This window comes from Belonocnema kinseyi, chromosome 3, assembly GCF_010883055.1.
Source record: "Belonocnema kinseyi isolate 2016_QV_RU_SX_M_011 chromosome 3, B_treatae_v1, whole genome shotgun sequence".
In the NCBI taxonomy this organism is placed as follows: Eukaryota; Metazoa; Arthropoda; class Insecta; order Hymenoptera; family Cynipidae; genus Belonocnema; species Belonocnema kinseyi.
The window spans coordinates 12,900,366-12,919,214 of NC_046659.1; the positions used below are offsets into that span (position 1 = coordinate 12,900,366).

At 32.3% G+C, this 18,849-nt stretch overlaps 1 protein-coding gene across 5 annotated transcripts in view; it reads right to left on the reverse strand.

The window, feature by feature from the left end:
* The window catches only part of LOC117170366 (glycerol kinase-like), a 331,719-nt gene that overhangs the window by 239,851 nt on the left and 73,019 nt on the right, over window positions 1–18,849 (reverse strand). For all 5 annotated transcript variants that reach the window (XM_033357121.1, XM_033357119.1, XM_033357117.1 and 2 more), the window contains exon 3: window positions 9,804–10,018. In XM_033357121.1, coding sequence (XP_033213012.1) covers window positions 9,804–10,018 — 215 coding nt within the window. The remainder of the gene's footprint in view (window positions 1–9,803; window positions 10,019–18,849) is intronic.

Genomic DNA, 18,849 nt, shown 5'->3' on the forward strand with positions numbered 1-18,849 from the left:
TTCGACCTCCTCTGGTTTGGGTGGGTGTTCGACAGTAACTGGAGGGTCTTGGAAGAGTCGAGATGGGTCAGATAGAAACTGTTGATTTTCTCTGACCCACCTTTCCCTCCGCACTAGACTTCTCTTAGCGTCAGATAGTATCCGTATTCTCTCCACAATATGATGCCTGATGGTGAGCAGCTTTAACTTGTTAAGTGTGAGATAACGAGTCCGGAGTTCGCGCGCGAACTATCGAAACTTGGCGGTAAAATTCCTGCGAGATGTGATGTAGTCAATCACACGCTTAATGCGGGACGCGTACTGTCTTGCCCAGCCTACCTTTATGGCAAGTGGATGCATTCGCCTTTTGGTCTTATGATCAACCGTTGGTTTTGCTTTACGGTTCGCATCGGCCAAAGCTCTCGCTGCATTATGCACACAATAATTGATAGCCCAGAAGTCAGATTCTCCGGAAAAATGTCCACGAAGCTCGTCATCCATTTCAGCCAGATCTTTAGGCTTGAAAGAAACCTTGGTGTTGATGTTTCTCCGGGTCGTAAAGCATCGCTTATCCTGTATTGGATGCCTGCCCGAGGTTGGTCTTAGTGTCGCCTCTCTTTTTCTGTTGCCGGCTTGTTCTAGCTGTGGTAGAGTAGGTGTTCTGCTTACATAGCCCCTTTTTCGGAGTAGTTCCGCATGGTTTCGCAGACATTGTTGCGAAAAGTGCGATAGCTCCGGGTGGTTCTCGCACCACAGAGCATGCAGCCGTGCCATGTAACCCCGTTTAGGGGCCACACTCGCATCGTAGCGCTCTAGCAAGTCGTGATTCAGTCGCTCCGTCCACCCAAAGGTCGCGAAATCCCGCCGATCCATCGCATTAAATCCATTTTCATTGGCTCCCCCAGCTCTATATTGGTCGGCATTGTTGGCCGACCTATTGTCGGGAGCCCGGCGCGTTCTGTTGTTGTGAACTGCACTTACTACAACTATGTTTGGTGTTGTCATTGTTGTTCCCACGAGAAGCTAGGGAAAGGGGTTCGTCCATCCTTGTAGAGCTCCGCATGCAAGGATAAGGCTGCGTACTCTGAGAGGTCGCCCGGTATCCCAGAGTCACCGTTCTAGACACCTCACCCAGGTGCCATTCAGCATTCGGCACGGTTTTCACACCTCCGCTTAGGGGTTAATGCCTTCGGGACCACCCCTGGACAATTGTCCGCGACTGCCTATTTATTTTTGTAACCATTTTCAGCAGAAACCCTTGGTACAGGGACCCTCTATCTGCAACCCGAGGACGCGTTCGGTGGTTTCGAGCGCTATTTGGGTGAAATAGATGTTGATAAGCAGGTGAGTTATAATAATAATTACCTAACTTTTAATTTCCTCCCATTTACCAGTGACTGTTAATATCTTGGAATAAAAATTGTAATTGGCGTGATATAATATCCAAATCTTAGGTTAGTAGAAACCTAAATGACATTCAAACCACTAAAGCCGGATGTAAAAACTACGTCATGACCGTCTGCATCTTAATTGATGCCTGTTCGTTCAAAGAAATTTCCTCTAGATTTTCTGTATTCAAAAAAGTGAAGTTAGCTGGTGGTTGAAGTGAAAATACCTCATTGTATATGTAGACGATCATGACTTTTTCTATACATCCCGACTTTAGTTTAAATATCGACAGCCATAACTAACCTAACATTTGGAGGTTGCATTTGAAAGTTTTCATTTTATTCTAAGTGACTAGTACACACTGCTAAATGAAAGAAAGTTGAAAATTAGGTCAATATTATTTCACTTAGTTTCCTTATTAACAATTATTTAGTCTAATATCGCAATGCAAATAGTTTCTTTGACACGTGTTCAGGTGACTGACAGCGTGGTTCAGCACTCCACAACTATCAGCATTGAGCCAAAATTCTGTCTCCAAATAATACTTTCCTCTAGATGCCCAGATGTGCACCTACGTTCAGGGAATACATTTCAGACTTGAAAATTGTTTCAAATGCTCATTGGGACACCAATGAAATTTGAGCTGCAACAAATTTAACACCAGCGTTTTTCTGTGTTGCGGGAAAAATGCAGAAGACGGTCGTCCTTGGGTCACTCCGTGCCCTTAGGGTGCACGAGACTTTTGCCGGATCGTCGCAATGATTCCGTTACAGGCTGTAACCACCTATCTCACGGTCGGGAGACGTAGTTGTGGCTGAAATTTTACCGCGGTTGCGCTAGGATTGGATGCAGTTTTTTAGATTAGCAACCGCTCCCGGCAAATATATATATATATATTTAATTATTCCATGTCAAAGGTAATTGAAATGAAAATCACGTAGAGTGAAATTAAAATATTGCTCTTTTTCGGATCCAGTGTGGTCCCTTTTTAAGTCTGTAGTCAATATTTCACTATTAGAAAAGTAAAAAGTTAAAAAAAAAAAACAATAATGAAGATGTCCAAATAACTGACAAAAAATTTAGAAAAAACATGGAAAAACATGCATAGAGTAAAAATAAGTAAATAAACTATCATAGTGTCATAAAACATGACACACACACACACAAGAACTGCTAGCTTACTCCCCTAAGAAACTGCGTAAGCCAGCAGTTCTGGTAAGGCTGAGAACGGAGTGACTGAAAGCGAGATTTTCTTGTACTTTATTATAAATTTAGTTATTTCTTTTTGGTTGATGATTCATCAATTTATTTGAAAACATTTATTTTCTAAAAATTTAAATACTTTGTAGGATATTATTTTTGTTGAATGAGGAAGAATGAAAGAATGCACGTGAAAAAGGTAAATGTAGGTATAAGAAAGTGAAAGAAAAAGGAAACGGAAGTCGCTTAGATTAGAAGCGTGAAAATTGTAAGTAATGGTAAAGTAAAAGTTAAGTAGACTAAGATGCGTTTGCGTTCTTATGCTCTCTCTCGCTTGCACTCTCGCTTTCGTTCGCTCTCTCGCGTGCTAATAAGTTATAAATTGCGCTATCGCAGGAAATAGAAATAAGGAACTAGATATAAAACTTTATGTAAATAGTTGTAAATAATTGTATATATAGAAAGGATAAGATTGTAAGGAATAGAAGTCATGTAAACCCTTACGGGACACATTATGAATAAAGAAGAACATTAATTTTTTGTATAGAAAATTAGTCTTGGTGAAAAATAAATTTATTTTGTGCAAAATTCATGTATTTTATAAAAAATTTCTTTTTTTAGTATACAATTCATCTTTTTGGATGAAAGTTTTACTTTTTGTTTAAAAATGTAACTTATTTGTTGAAAACAATAAAAAAAATTTTTAATTGATGTATTTTATTCAAAATTCATTTTTTTGTGCACAAAAACTTAGTGTTTTAGTTGAAAGCATAACTATTTATATAAAAAGTTAGTCAACTAGTTATAAGTATTACACCTGAATACACCTAGAAAAATATAACCTCAAAATCGACACATGCATGAAATTAAGAATCACGCGAAACATTAAAATCACCAATTTCTTTAATTTATTTCAAATGGGGATCGATATATAAGTAGAAGACCACCGAAGTTTTCCAAAGCTTTTAGATCGGCAATCATCGTGCAGCAGAAAAGCTGAGAAAACCGAAGTTCGAGTCGTGCATTTTCGGCTTACAAACGAACTTACAGTGGTAATAATGCACCTTCTGTTTTGCGGCCCCCAAACGGTAGGTATGGTGGGGGTAAATTCCCAGCTCGATCTGGCAGCTCTACAAAGAAGTTCGGCAACACCGTCAAATACTAGAGCTATTTTTCTCTAAACACACCTTTCGCTTAAGCGCAGAGTTGCTGCGAACTACCTTCCACCTCCGTTTCTTTCTCTTTTTCGCGCATTTCGGTCTTACCGCCAGCGTTTCGACTTGCGGTCTTCTTAGAAACGCAGTCACACCTATCACATTTTGACCTGTTAAAATAAAAATTAAATAATAATAAATAAAAATAATAAAAGCCTCTTTATGACCCCGCCATTTCTCACATGTCCAAATTGAATCGCATTTTTGTTTTGAAATCATTTACACTTCTCGAAAAATTTTAACTTGTTTAATTTCAACCTGCATTTTAACTTCCAAAGTTTTGATTTTCTGTTCGAATTGTAATTTCACATCAACATAAAATTCATTTTATTTTTAACTTATCATTCTCATCATATTTTTGAAACTTATTCCACGCATGCGTCTTGAATTTCAGTAAAATTTTGTCCTTGTTTTCACATTTTAGAGATTATTAGAATGTGAAATAAAATTTTTACCTTATTATTCTTTTCATTAGATCAGCTATATTTTTTATTTTCCATTCGTGAAAACTTGATTTTTATTTCCTGTAAAAAGGGATTTTAATACTCATCCTTTTCTTAAGTTCTCTCACCCGTACTTGTCGAAGCCAGTGAATTCATCTTTGCGTTCTCCAATAGCACTGCTCGTGAAAAATAGTAGTTTTCTTTTCCTGATCAATTTTCACTATTAAATTTCGAATTTCGCGCAGTAGAAGCGTTCTTGGCCTCTAATCTGTTGTGAGTATAGGTTTTTAATTAACGATGAGTCAGAAATATCGTCAGCACACTATATTCCGTAGAAATTGTATAAGTATTTTAACAGTGGAAGACCGGAGAGTCAAAATTGGACCCTAGCAAAATTTTCACAGTTTTAAGCAATTTCGCATAGATACTAAGTATCCAATCATAGCAAAAGTCATAAAACGTTGGCGCTCCAAACAAAGTTGTGAGGGGGCAGCAGCGTTTTGAATCTCAAAAGGGTCCAAATTGGACCTTCCGACCCCTCTAGTATTAATACTTACAACGCGCCTGTTTTACTCATCAAAATATACGGAGGACGTCAGCTAGGCGCTACAATATTCTTTCAATTAATTTTTGTTAACAATTATATGGTTATAAACAGTAGGTGATTTTATAATGGTTTTAAATATTGATGAAGTGACTTTTGCCCGTAATTTAATTTAAAGTCATGTTTAAGCATTATAAAAATGAATGTGCCATATAATAAAAAATAAAAATAAAAAGTGCAATTAAATAAATTGCCATTAACAAATAGTATAAATAAATCCAGAGCTGAAGCAATTTTGGGAAGTTTGAGTTACTTTTCAAAAAAGGTTCTTTAGTTGCTTTGTCAGTGATATTCCGGAACAGTACATTGACATTTTTTGGAAAATGAGATGGTAATAATCAAATTCTCAATGTAGGTCAATCAAAATTTATGTGCTAGAGCGTAGCATGATATATTTTTCGAACCCTTTTTGACCAGGCCTTTTTATTTCTGCTATATATATCTTTTTCATCTTCTTTTAAAGTCGATCAACGTTTTTTTTTCATTTTCACGTTGTGCTATATGCAGAGGATAATCTATTATAATTTGTTCATGACAATCACATTTTTTGTAACACTTGAATTTACTGCTCCGGAATGTCACAGGCAAACAAATGGAAACAAATTTCGAAAAAATACCTCAAACTTGAAAAAATTGCACAAACAGTGAATTACTTATGCCATTTATTTATAACAATCACATTTTTCATAAAATGTTAGTATACTGCATCGAAATATCACTGGTAAGCCAATCAAAACCTATTTTTAAAAAAACACCTACAATTTTTTTAAATTTTACAAAGAACGAGTTTCTTTATACCATTAGTTTACAACTATTAAATTATTTATAAAATTAAAATCTACTGCTCCGAAATATCACTGGCAAACTAATTAAAACAAATTTTAGAAAAACTTTCTCAAACTTTAAGAAAATATACAACTAGCATATTTGTTGAAATAATTTGTTTATAACAATCACATTTTTTACAAAATGTCAATGTGCTAATCCAGAATATCACTGACAAAAGAATTAAAATAACTTTTAAAAAAGTACCTCAAAACTTAAAAAAATGTCATGCGGTGCGGTTACGTTTGAATTTTTAGTGCAACATCGCTTCTTCTACTCGGAACAAGGAGTATCTGGCAGTTCGGGTGAGTTTTTCTCCCAAGACGGGCGCACCATTCATCCAAATGAAGCATGCCGTTGCACTAAGCTTGGGGTGGCTCTGCGTGCTCAGCAGTAGTAAAGCTGCTTTCCGAAATTTCTTTCTATGTAGAGGGATGTTTGTAATGACCTAAAAATTTTAATCTACTTTTATGGCATATTTCGATATAATTCGACTTCAGGAGATCGAATATACATTTTTTTTAATTAACGCGTGCGTAACTTTTTTATGTTCACTGTATATCAAAAATTAAATGGGCTCTGATCATAAAATTTGTACGAACAGCAGCTCCGATTGATATCCAGGTGCAATAAGATTTTAAACTATATATCTGACTATAACTATATATCTTGTTAACGGGAGAAAAACTTTTTTATATTCAAAATACAGAAACAATATATGTAGTGTATTTGGTTGCATCTACGAGAAGCATCGACCGACCTATTACTGAACCCTTTATGATCCTCCAACAGCTATTTACGAATTTAAAAAAAAAATTGCGCATTATGTTTATATGAGAAAATCTTTGTGTTATATTAGGAATATTACAGTATAGTACGAGTCCGATAACTTTACAAATTCGGGGCTGTAGGCTCGAAAAATTCCAGGAATTGCGGACTTATCGGATGCCCCCTCTAAGTAGCACGATATTAGGTGCGCGCATCCGTTAATAATGGGCGCAAATCGTGAGAAAAATAGCACACGAAGTGGGAGAACTACAATTAGTGTGCGTGCCGTACGTGGAATGACGTTTTAAGGGGAATGTACATTTATCGGATGGCAAGTTATCGGACTTGTACTGTATTGTACCTGACACGTTTGTTCGCGTCTTCGAGGGACGTCAAATGTTCTATTGACGTACTTTTCATGACCTCTTATGATCTAGTAATACGATTGATATATTTAGAAATATATTGTTTACCTTGTAGAGATGAGGAAAACTTGTTATGATACTGGGAATATAATAGTACTGTCTTTGATGTAATTGTTTGCGTTCCCGAGACGCATAGTTTGATCCATTGACGAACTTTACATTGCCATTCTTGATTAATCAATAAAGACTTAGAAGGTTAAAAAAAGTCACATTGTTTCTATTAAGAAAACTTATGTTTTAATTTAGAATATAACACAATCGTAAGTTAAAAAGTTGTCCATTGTAACAGAACACATCGATTGACATTTTTATGGGCTCTCTGATTTTCTGAAAATAGGATTTCAGTCAAGATTGAAACATAAATTTGAAAAATATTATACGTAATCATTTTCTCTTTTATAAGGAAAAATCTCCCTATATGAAATTTATTTGATAACTATGAGGAAGAAAAATGTTTATAAAATGAGCATACACCAATACACCCACAGTGAATACAATCATCGTACTTCACAGCGATCTTCTTTCTTCACAATAATAAGCAACATTGTTTCATTTATTTGAAAAACGCTGGTATATGACTTCAAATTGAATTACAGACAAAATTCACTTCATAAATATTAAAAATCATTACAAAATATCAGACTACTGTTTTTAACAATACAATTGTTAATCAAAAATATTTATTCATTATAAACTCTCAATTAGTATTTTACGATTCTGCGTTTATCGATTACACATGAATGCCACTCAAACTATTATTTTAAACATTTTTCAACCAATGTATATATTACGGTCTCTATGTTAGAGCTATTAATTTTTGAAGTGCATACCCATCACATCACCCTTAAAATCTTAAATAATGTGATTCCTGCTCGATAAAAGTAGTATGTGACATGAGGTAGTAAATGGTTAGTTTCACTATAATTAATGTATTTTCTACATTTGATTGTTATAGAACAAAGGAAAATAATAAATATGATGAATTAGTAACCGTTTCGTTACATGTTATAAAAAAATCTGGTGTTTTTCTAAGATTTACTCTTAAAGGAAAAATTGAGTACAATGCAATACGTTTCTGATCTTTTTGAGCCTTTTTTAATGAAATAATTAATCTATAATAATTATCGATTATTTATTAAAAAACGATTATTGTGCATTACTTAAACTTGGATTCTCAAACATGTTCTAGTAAGAACATTTTTGCTAGAAGAAATTTTTTCTGTAAAGGTTTTACCTCTTAAATTTTAAAGTCTTACGCCCTCAAATTTTGATTTATATATAAAAAAAGTTACTTTCATACATTTTTTTCCTATTAAATTATTTAATGTACGCTGAATCCATTTAAAAAAACTCATTATTTTGGAAACTATAAGTTTCAGCTACAGAATAAATTTAGAATTTTATTTTATTCCCATTCAAGAACAATTGAGGAGTTGAAAAGCAAAAGCGCTTAAGTCACAGTATGGAGAATATTGAGTTAGGATTGTGTTTTGTATCTTTCCTATCAATTATATCGCCTGGAAGTCAAAATCGAGCTAAACATCACGGACGTGATGTTCACGTGATGTTTTGTATTTCGGCTGACATTTTTATTACTTTGTCTTTTATAAACCATTTATTAACTATTTTTAGATTCGATATTAAAGTAACTTTGGTAACCGTAATCTCAGTTGTTTACATTTAAAAACTTTGATCCCATCATATTTTTCCATAAGAAAAAAGAATTACACAAAAATTTGGGTTATTTTCGTTTTCTATTTTCAGTTTTTCTTATCACACAAGTTTAAAGTCTTAAAGGTTAAAAACATGTTATAATAAAAAATAGAGGTTCATTATTTTGTTGAAATATATAAATTTAGAGGATAAACCTACATAATAAAAAATATTTATTTCCGCTCCAATCAAATTTTGAAGCATTGCCTTTGTAGAACACCCTAATTTTTGACAATCGTTTAATATTTTCTGCCACTACTTTTTCCTTTAAATTTTAATTTAAGGATTTTTTGATCTAAAAATATAATTTTTGGAATATGAGTCAAATAAAATATTTTTTACTTTGAATTTTTTGACTATATGCTTATTTTAATAAAAAATAGTTTTGTTAATGCAAAATAGAGGTTCTTTAAGATGTTCTAGTGTTGACCAGGGTTGATAATAATAGATTATGTAAAAAAGCATAGATTGGTGTTGATTACTGGTCTATTTATTTATCAGAAATCAACTGTGAAGTCTCACAGTATGATGGAAACAACGTTTCGATCGTACATCGACAATCTTCTTCAGGTTTTTTACAATGATGGCAGTGTTTACCCGTATTTAGTTAAATGTTTTGAAGCACGCCAGTTACAGGTTTTCATGTGATTATCGGAAGAAGGACTACTAGTGAGAAAAGTACTTAATAACTTATATCAGACTGTCTTTACTTAAAATTATGGCCTTTCTTCCGATAATCACAACAAAAACTGTAACTTGCTTGCTTTAAATCATTGAACTAAATACAGGTAAACACTGCCCCCACTGTAAAAAAACCTGAAAAATATCGTCGATGTACAATCGAAACGTTGTTTCCATCATACTGTGAGACCTCATAGTTGATTTCTAATAAATAAATGGACCAGTGATCAACAACAAGCTATACCTCATTACATCATCTACAAAATAAAGGTTTTCATGCTCTACTTATGAATGATATGTATTTTTTGAAAATAAATATTTGACTTTAAAAAATAAGGTTCAAAGTCATTATTTCTTAACATATACTCTATACCATATACTTTGTCTAAAAAAAAAAATGAAAAACTATTGCGCAAACTTCCCAGGTACGCTTATATCGATTCTCACATACAAAGCCAACTAGCAGATTAACGGGCAGATTTAAATCCAACCAATTGGAAGGTGTCTTCAGCCTTCGAGAAATAATAATAGCACAAGAGATTAAAATGTTAACAATACGAACCCAAATAAGCCAGGAATCAACCGTACCAAACATGCATCGTTTTTTCTTAATGGCTTCTTGCACACTTATTTCGTTTTCCATTAACCATTTAAGCTTGACTGCACTAAAGTAGGGGCTAATTGGAAGGCCACATAAAGGTTTGAGGAAGTTTTTATTGTTACGAACTCCCTTCAGTATGTCTTCTACAATATTAGTTGTGCGCATATCCATCCACACTGTAAAGATAATGATTTAATTTTAGCAGGATAAAAAATAACGTACTTCTTAGGCACTTTATTATTTCTTTAGCAATAGTAATCCATTTAAGTTTAACTTCAATAGACCTCATGTAATGTTCATTGATTTAAAAACTTTGGCAATCGATTCTTGAAACTCTGGTAAGTAGCTTGAGCGGTCCAGCAGTAAAAAAATTGTTATTTAATGGTCCATAATCAATGTGCATTGTTGACTTTTTTGACTAGCAACAGTATTCCTTCGTATTGTTAATCTTGATGTCAGTCTGTGGGCTGAGACTAACTTGTAGATGGAAATTAGGAGGCAGGGAATTAATTCATCAAAAGTAAGTAGACTGTTTATAGTTAATGTGAACGTTTATTTTTGAAATAAATCAGAAGTGTTACATTATGGTTTTATTATTCATTAACACCATATTTTTTTAGAAAAAGTATATAAACCAGTCTAAACTATAATCTAGATCCTTTTTTCCACATATATTAAAGGTAGCGCAATTTCACTCTCGAACGAATAAGAGCGCATCTGCATTTTACTCTACTTATACTGTTACAAAACCATTACTTAAAAATCTTTTTCGATGTGTAAAATTCGGCTTACTTGAATTTGGCCTCAGCATTAAAAAAAAAGTTAATTAATGTTAATGAGTCAGTCTCGACCTTGTATTTATATTAGATCCTTGATCAGTCATTGATTGGAAAAGTCATTTAAATTAAAGCAAGACATTTTTTAAGTTCTATGTTTCGAGACAAAGGGAGTGAGTTTACAAATCATGATACCATAGGCCTCAATTTAAATTTTTCAGAACATTAAAAAAGTCGCTTTTATTCCGATAACTTCTAATTTACGGTTGAGAAAAAGCACCTGGAGCCGAGATTCTAAAGTTACTCATAATCTTGGCATTATTAGTTCCGCGAACCCATACAAAGGATAAAAGAACGAAGAAGATTTTTAGGTTTACTAAGAATGAATGTTTTGAGAACGGTAAAAGAACCGAATGCTAGAGAGCGACACAAGGTCTGTGACTTAATTTCTCTGTTCATTAAATGTTTGAAAGTACAGTTTTAAACAACCATAAACTTTTTAAAAAAAAATCCAATTGCGCGACAAAATTGCACAAGAATGCTTAGAAAGAAGTATTTTCTTTAATAAACTGTTTAAAAAACCAAATACTCAAGAAAATCAATTTGTGTAAAATAATCGCACAACCCGTGTAGAAATAGCCCGGGTTAGCCCTGGTATAAGTAAAAACAATTACAATTGCAATTCTAATTATTTATCGTGAAAGCAGTCTTTCTATTAAATTATATATTTTTAGTAATCCAAAAACCGGGTGAAGTCGGTGATGAAGTTATGAGGGAAGACCTTTCTCCTGAGGAAAATTTGAATAACACATCTTCTACATTAGGTAAATCTTTTTTTCTGTTCTGTCATATTAAATTAAAAGTTAAATTTTGTCACATTGTGATTGTGAAAGAAACCGTTGACTTAATTTGTATGTAAAATTGACTAAAAGAGATTACTGAGAAATTTAAATGAGTGATATATTATTATGACTGTCCATATTTTACCTAACCTATACGAAAGCAAGACAGAGAGTGGAATTTTTAATAAAGTAAATAAAAATACCTTTTAGCCAATTTTAAGCACAAAATTGATAAAATTAAGATTTGTATAGCTTCGTCACAGTGTTTGTAAGGTTTCACTATTTCCTTTCTCAAGTCCTTAGAATTGTTATTGACATTTGAAGGGTGGCAGCCCAAATGGTACTTCGGGAAATTTTGTCGAAAATGGGTTTATTGGCCAAAAAAATATTTTAAAATAAACTATACATCCTGCTTAAAAGATTTACTTGTGAGGATATTTTTTTAGTATAGTAATACAAAATTTTATATGCAACAGAAGGTTAAAAGACATTCTGTACTTAACTCCCATGTAGCGTATTCTTTCAATTCTGGTAACTTTCTGACCTCTTACAAGTTATAGTTACTTCTCTTCTTAAGCGTTTCTTAATACTTAAAATGAAAAATATAAATTTTTAAAGTAAAATACCAGCGCCATCCTAACCTAAAAATTGAAAACTTTTTTTTTTAATACTCAGTTTTTGTAATGTAACTAGTTTTGTTCTTATTCGACAATAAGATATTTTCCAATTAATGTTGAATTTAATATAAAAATAACCACACTTAATTACTTTTAAGAGCAAAGAAGCGAAAAACAGTCTGTTACACCGCAACACCGCCACACAAAAATATTATTTCCTCCGAACTCAATAACTTTTTTAGATACAATTTTCGTCATTCTTATTCAGCAACCTCTTATCGCAAAAGAACATTTTTATTTTTTCAAATTATATAAAATTCTACTCTTAATCTCTACTACAACCGCACTTTCAAAACCAGTGAAATTCTGGTCAACGTTCTCGGTATATTTTCTCTAAATAGCTTAATGTTTTTACACAAACTTTGTTTACCCATATTTATAAACCCAATATTTCAAGGCATTTTTTTATTTCCTTTTTAAACTAAAAATTTCATTTTTATCTCAATCTGCAGGCAAGCCCGCTCCAATTTTAGGTAGTGTCACTTACAGATGCTCAACTTTTACATCTATAACCTCTAAACTGACTAAGTCTTTCTGAACACACTATCTTGGCCTCAAATCAGTAATACTTTAGCTCGGGAGCGTACTTTTGTTTTATCTTTAAATGGTGATTTACATTTTACTGAATGTTTTTTCGCTCTCCTGTAAAGTTTCCAAAATTTCCCTAAGCACCTTTTGGACTGCCATCTTCCTTTTCTTGGACAAAGATGTACTACATCCATATTTCTCTTTGTTTTCTGAATTAAAACAGACAATTTAAATAAGTATTTTTTTACTTTCTATACCTGAAAGATCACGATTACTGGAACACCTGAATTGAAGGATGACATTTTATTTATTATTGCCTTTGTCTAAAAAAATTAAATCTGCATAATGAGAAGATATTTATTAAGGTTTTTCCATTAATTATAATAGACGCCTTCCGAGACGATGGAAGTGATCGAGCAGAGGATATCGAAAACTCAAACGCATCTGTCTCTAACGAAGAATTAATTAACGATGGTTACAGTGAATATGAAGAAAGCAGTGATTCGTCAGATGAAGGTTCTGATGAAGATACTTTTACCCAAGGGGAATCCGAAATTGTTAAATTGAGACAATGGGCTATTGAACGCAAAATAACCCAAGCCCATCTGGATAAACTTCTTTTTATCTTAAGAGCTCGACTAATGCCAACGTTGCCAAAATCCTCAAAAATATTTCTTATAACAAATGATTCAGATTATAAAATAGAAGGAATGTAAGCCTCTGAAGGTGGTACAAGATCCTTCGTGTATTTTGGTATCGAAGTAGGACTTCCAGACAATATGAATAAGAAGTTGCACAAAGACGGAGTTATTGAACTGCAAGATCATGCTGACGCAATGCCAGTGACAAAATCTGGAACAGACAATTTTTGGGTTTTTACAGCAAAGGTGCACTAGGATTACGACATTTATAAACCATTTCAGATAGCTATATTTCAAAGGGGATATAAGCCAAAAACTCCGCAATTATTTTTAGATCGCTTTGTCATTATTTTAATAAATTGTAAAAAGACGGCATTGAAATTTCCGGAAAATAATTTCATATTCGCTTCAAGTGTATTATTGCTGACACTCCTGCTCGGGCATACCTAAAGAATACCTTAGGGCATACAGGAATCTACGCGTGCGAAAGATGTATTGGATGTCAGGCGATTTAAATTTCAAACTAAGTACGCAAATGAGAATGAAGCTATCGGATCGTCTGAAACATATTAAGCCTGAAATTCCACGAGAATTTCAACGAAAGACAAGGTCACTTAAGCTTGGGCGAAATTTAAAGCGACTGAGTTAAGATTTTTCTTACTCTACTCTGGTCCAATAATATTAAAAGGTATATTGAGGGAAGATTTATACAAGCATTTCTTGTTGCTTGACGCTGGCTGTGGAATTTTATGCTCTAAAACGATTTGCTTCAAATACGCAGATCAAGCGAAGGAATATTTAGCCACCTTTTTCATTGCAAGGAAAGATTTTTATGGCGCAAAATCTCAGGGTTTAAACGCTCATAATTTAATACATCTTGCAGATGATGTGAAATTCATGAAATGTAGTCTCAGTCTTATCACGGCTTCCCCCTTCGAGAATTTGTTAGGGAAAATACAGAAATACCTTCATACTGCTTATCGTCCTCTGGCACAACTGTGCCGTAGGCTTCATGAAGAAAATTTATTCCAAAAACAGAAACCAGATGTGCCACCTCTTATGGAAATACTTAAGGTTTATCGAAATGAGAGCCTTAAAGAAATCAGTTATAAGGAAATTGCCATCACTGTTTCAGCTCCTAATAATATGGTAATTTTAGAGGATAATACCATTTTGAAGGTGCAAAAATTTCTTGGAAATCTTGCTAATCCAGAAACGCTGGAAATTAAAGGCATCGTTTGGGGAAAAGAAAAGCCAGTCCAGAAATATCCCTGTGATTCAGGAAAATTGCAAATGTGCGAACTGAAACAGAAATCTTAAAACAAAAGCGTAACTCGTAAAATAACCGAAATTAATAAGAAATTTGTGAGGTCAGTTTAGAAAGAACACGGTGACAATAGATTTTACGTTGTCGGAATGTTTCATTGAGCTATTTATATAATTAAATACGTAAAAATATGTAAATTCATGTTTAATAATCCTACATCAGTAACAATTATCCAGAAGTTACTATGTTTTCATTTGATTTACTTTTCTTTTCAAAAATTCTGACCTGGAAAATAATAAAACTATCTGATTATTTAAAAACTTCTTGCTTGATAAAAAGAGATTCTTAAATTTCAAATATTCTACCTAAAAGAAATTGTATAATCATTGTATTATGTTATACAATGCAATAAAACACCATCCATAAACACTTACGAAAAATTTATTTTATGTTTAAAAAGATTTTCTTACTATTGAGTAGCTCCATAGTATAAACGAGCATAAAGGAATCCAATAATATTCACTTACACATTTTGAGATTTGGGAATTTGAAGTTTTTATATATTTCATTTCTATATACGAATTTTGTAAACATACACAATAAGATAACTTTCAGGAAAAATAACTGAATCGGAAACCCGAATTGATTTTTTAATCTGAAAGATTCATGAAACATGTTTATGTATAGATATTCTAATATTATTTCTAAGCCGTTATTATCGACTATTTTTAAGCTACCGAAAAAAGGATTTAAACACCAAACTAAAACTACACAGGAATCACTACTGCGTATGTCAAAATCCGCGTTCTCCCATCAGGTGGCGCCGGACCACGTGATCGAAGTCAAATTCGTTCGACAGTTATCCCAATTTTGGCAATAATATCAGAAATGACGGAAATTGTGATTTAAGGTGATACCAAAATAATAACGTGTATATTTTGTAATTTACAGTTTCTTTTGGCTTTAAAGCCTAACTTACATTTCACCATCTAATTTTTTAATAAGCATATTTCTAGCCTTTAATATAATATGTGTAAATATGGGCATAATTTCATGTAAAAATTTACATTGCAAAAAAAAAAACAATAATACTAGATTAGTACATGAAAACAAAGGTTTCAGCTCAGAACAGTTCTTCTTAATTCAGAACGTCACATAATGACGCTCACAATGAGAAAAAAGGTACACAAATGATCATTGCTTATATTAAAAAAGGAGCCAGTGTCTACTAGTACCAACAAAAAATCAGCTATTTTCAGCAAAATTTCGGTATAGACTCGGCTCGATAAATAAACATTTTTCTATAGAAACCCTTGTTTATGAAATATAAATTCATCTTTTGAATTGAAAGAGAATGTCCCATTATTTACAAAATATACACATTGGTATTTTTGTTAGAACTTTATATCACAAATTACGTAATTTCTGATACTAATGTACAATTTATAATAATGATCAATTTTAATTTCAATAATCGTTAAACATACCCAGTTTAAATCGCGCGCCAACAGCGACCAATGAGATTCGTTGCGCCGGGCAAGCACAGTAGCTCAAAATGCCAAAGTTGGGATCACTGCGTTCGACTTGAATCGACCGGCATTGTACGTAGATTGCGATCACGTTGTTTTCATCGCGTCTGTTTCGCCTTATTTTGTTTGAAAAAATAAATGAAAACCGCAAACAGCATTTACGGTAGTACTTTGGATATTGGCTGATTTGCATTTGATGAGCAGGTAAGAAGAGTATTCGTTTTTATTGTATAATAAATATCCATGTGCATGGCATTATTATACGAATTATAGTATATTAATAATGTCCTTAGGAAAATTATTTAGGCCAATATTTAATGATTCTAATAATTTTTCGAACAATAATATGCAAAAAATTAATTTCCTACCACAATACTTTTTCACCATGAATGTTGTTTTATTCTATTAGAGAGCGATGCCGCTATTTTGCTACTACTTTATTAAGGACTTTTTGATTAAAAAATCGACTTCTTGATTGGAAATTGATCTGTTGAAAATTAAAGTATTTGGTACAAAATTACACTATTTCGTTGAAAATTTAAGTATTTTGTTGAAATTTCAACTATTTTCGTTTAAAATAAACTTTTCTGTGGAAACTCGAACTATCTGTTATCAAATTAAACTCTCTTTGGTTAAAAACTCAACTACTCGGTTGTATTTTTTTTCTTAGCAATTTTCAACATTTTGTTGAAAATTCAACTATTGGTTTACAAATTCACTACTTTATTGAAAATTTTACTATTTTTGTAAACGTTCGTCTTTTCGGATAGAAATTTGCTCCGTTTGGATGAAAACTTAATCTTTTTCGGAAAAATATCAATCCGTTTAGTGAAAATTCATCTTTCTCGGTTGAAAATGACCTTTTTTTGTTAAAAATTAAACTTTTCAAGATAATATTTCAACTTTCGTCTAAAAAACAATTGGAAAATCAACTATTTGTTCAAGGCCAGGTTCCTCTAAACAATTTTCAAAAAATCGAAAATTTTTTTCCCATAAGTTGCTAGAAAATACTTGTAGAAATGATATAAAATTAGTCAAGAAAGTTTACACGACCGAGAAGTAGGTAGAGATAAGAGAGGACGGTGCGCATCCAAGTGGCAGTTCGCTGATAAGGCCAAATAAGCGTGTTGAAAGAGCCGAGCTTGAAGCCACTGAAGCGTCTAAGGAAAATCATACTGCCACTACAAATGCAAGAATACTTGAAAATGATGAATCGGCTTTTTCTCGAAACCACATATTTACATTCTCATCATTTTTTCAACTGAGTGTCACTCGTATTTCAAAACTATTGCACTTATCATTATAAACCAAACGGCATTTTACTCTTTAGATGTCTCTCTATGGTCAGAACTACAACCGAAAATATTCATTGCTATTTAAAAAAGTTATTACCAAATAAAAGTGCAAAAAAGTGTCAAAATTAAAAAGTCCGCCATTTTGTTTATTTAACTGTTTTGCTTTTTGTTTTCAGATGATTCGTTTCCAAGAAATGATGACACTCACCAACAAATCAGACGAGTTTGAGCAGCTGTTTTCGGAGCCGCCACAATAAAAAAAATGTTTTGAAGTAGTTTAATGTATGTACTTTCGTCCGTAAAAAAACTATTTTTCAAATATTGTTTTAACAATAAATGGAATTTTAAAAAAAAATTGTTTTTTGGAGGAACCTGGCCTTAAAAATTTAACTGTTTGGTTAAGAAATGAACAACTGTTTTGTAAAAAATTGATCTTTTTTTTTTTAACAATTTGGTTAAAGATTCAACTTTTTTGTAGGAGTTCACTCTTTTTTCGTTTAAAATTTCAACTATTTAGACACAAATTTAACTTCTTCTTTAAAATTTAATTATTAGGTACGTTGAAAATTCTAATATTTTGGCTTGCAAATTCAACAGTTCAATTCAAATTTCTATCTTTTTTTTCACCGAAAAATCTTTTTTCGGTTGAAAAGTAATTCGTTGTTTGCTGTGCTGTTTTTTTTATTAAAAATAAAAATATTTGTTTAATTTAGTGATGAACTTTAAAATTTTTCTTCAAAAATTCATCTTTTTTCGTTGAAAATTTAACTATTTGATCTAACATTCGTCTCTTTGGATAGAAAATTTGTCCTTTCGAATTTAAAGTTCAGTTTGTTGCTTTTTGTTAAAAAATTATTCTTCTAGGTAAAAAAACAATGAACTTTTTCGTTGAAAATTTAATTTTTCCAGTTAAAACTAAACCTGTCGTCTTAAAAATTCGTCAATTTTACTTAATCCATAGCCCCTCATAAGTTGTATGTATGTATTTAATCTCTCCCTATTACGGGTTTGAGGGCCTCTGCTCCTTGTACATATATTTATAATTCCATCCTTAGTCTAACTTAACTACTACTTATATTCTACTCTTTCGCATTACGTAGGATAAACTATAGTAACATGCTTAATTATCACTATTATCTTATATATTAAATATTTAATTTTTAATTTAAAATAAGTTTATTATAAAATTTATACATACTGAGATCTAAATATATAAAAAAAGTATCAAAATTAATAATGATTAATGACAAGATATGCAAATTGATTCTTATTTTCAAATTAAAAATATCAAATTGTATTATTTAATTTTTCTTAACATGAAAGATAAATGCATGATTAATATAATTTAAGTATATAATTAAAAATTTGTCATAAGGACAACCGCAGGATTTCGCCGGGAGCGAGTGCTAATCTGAAAAATTGCACCCGCTTCCAGCGAAATCGCGGTAAAAT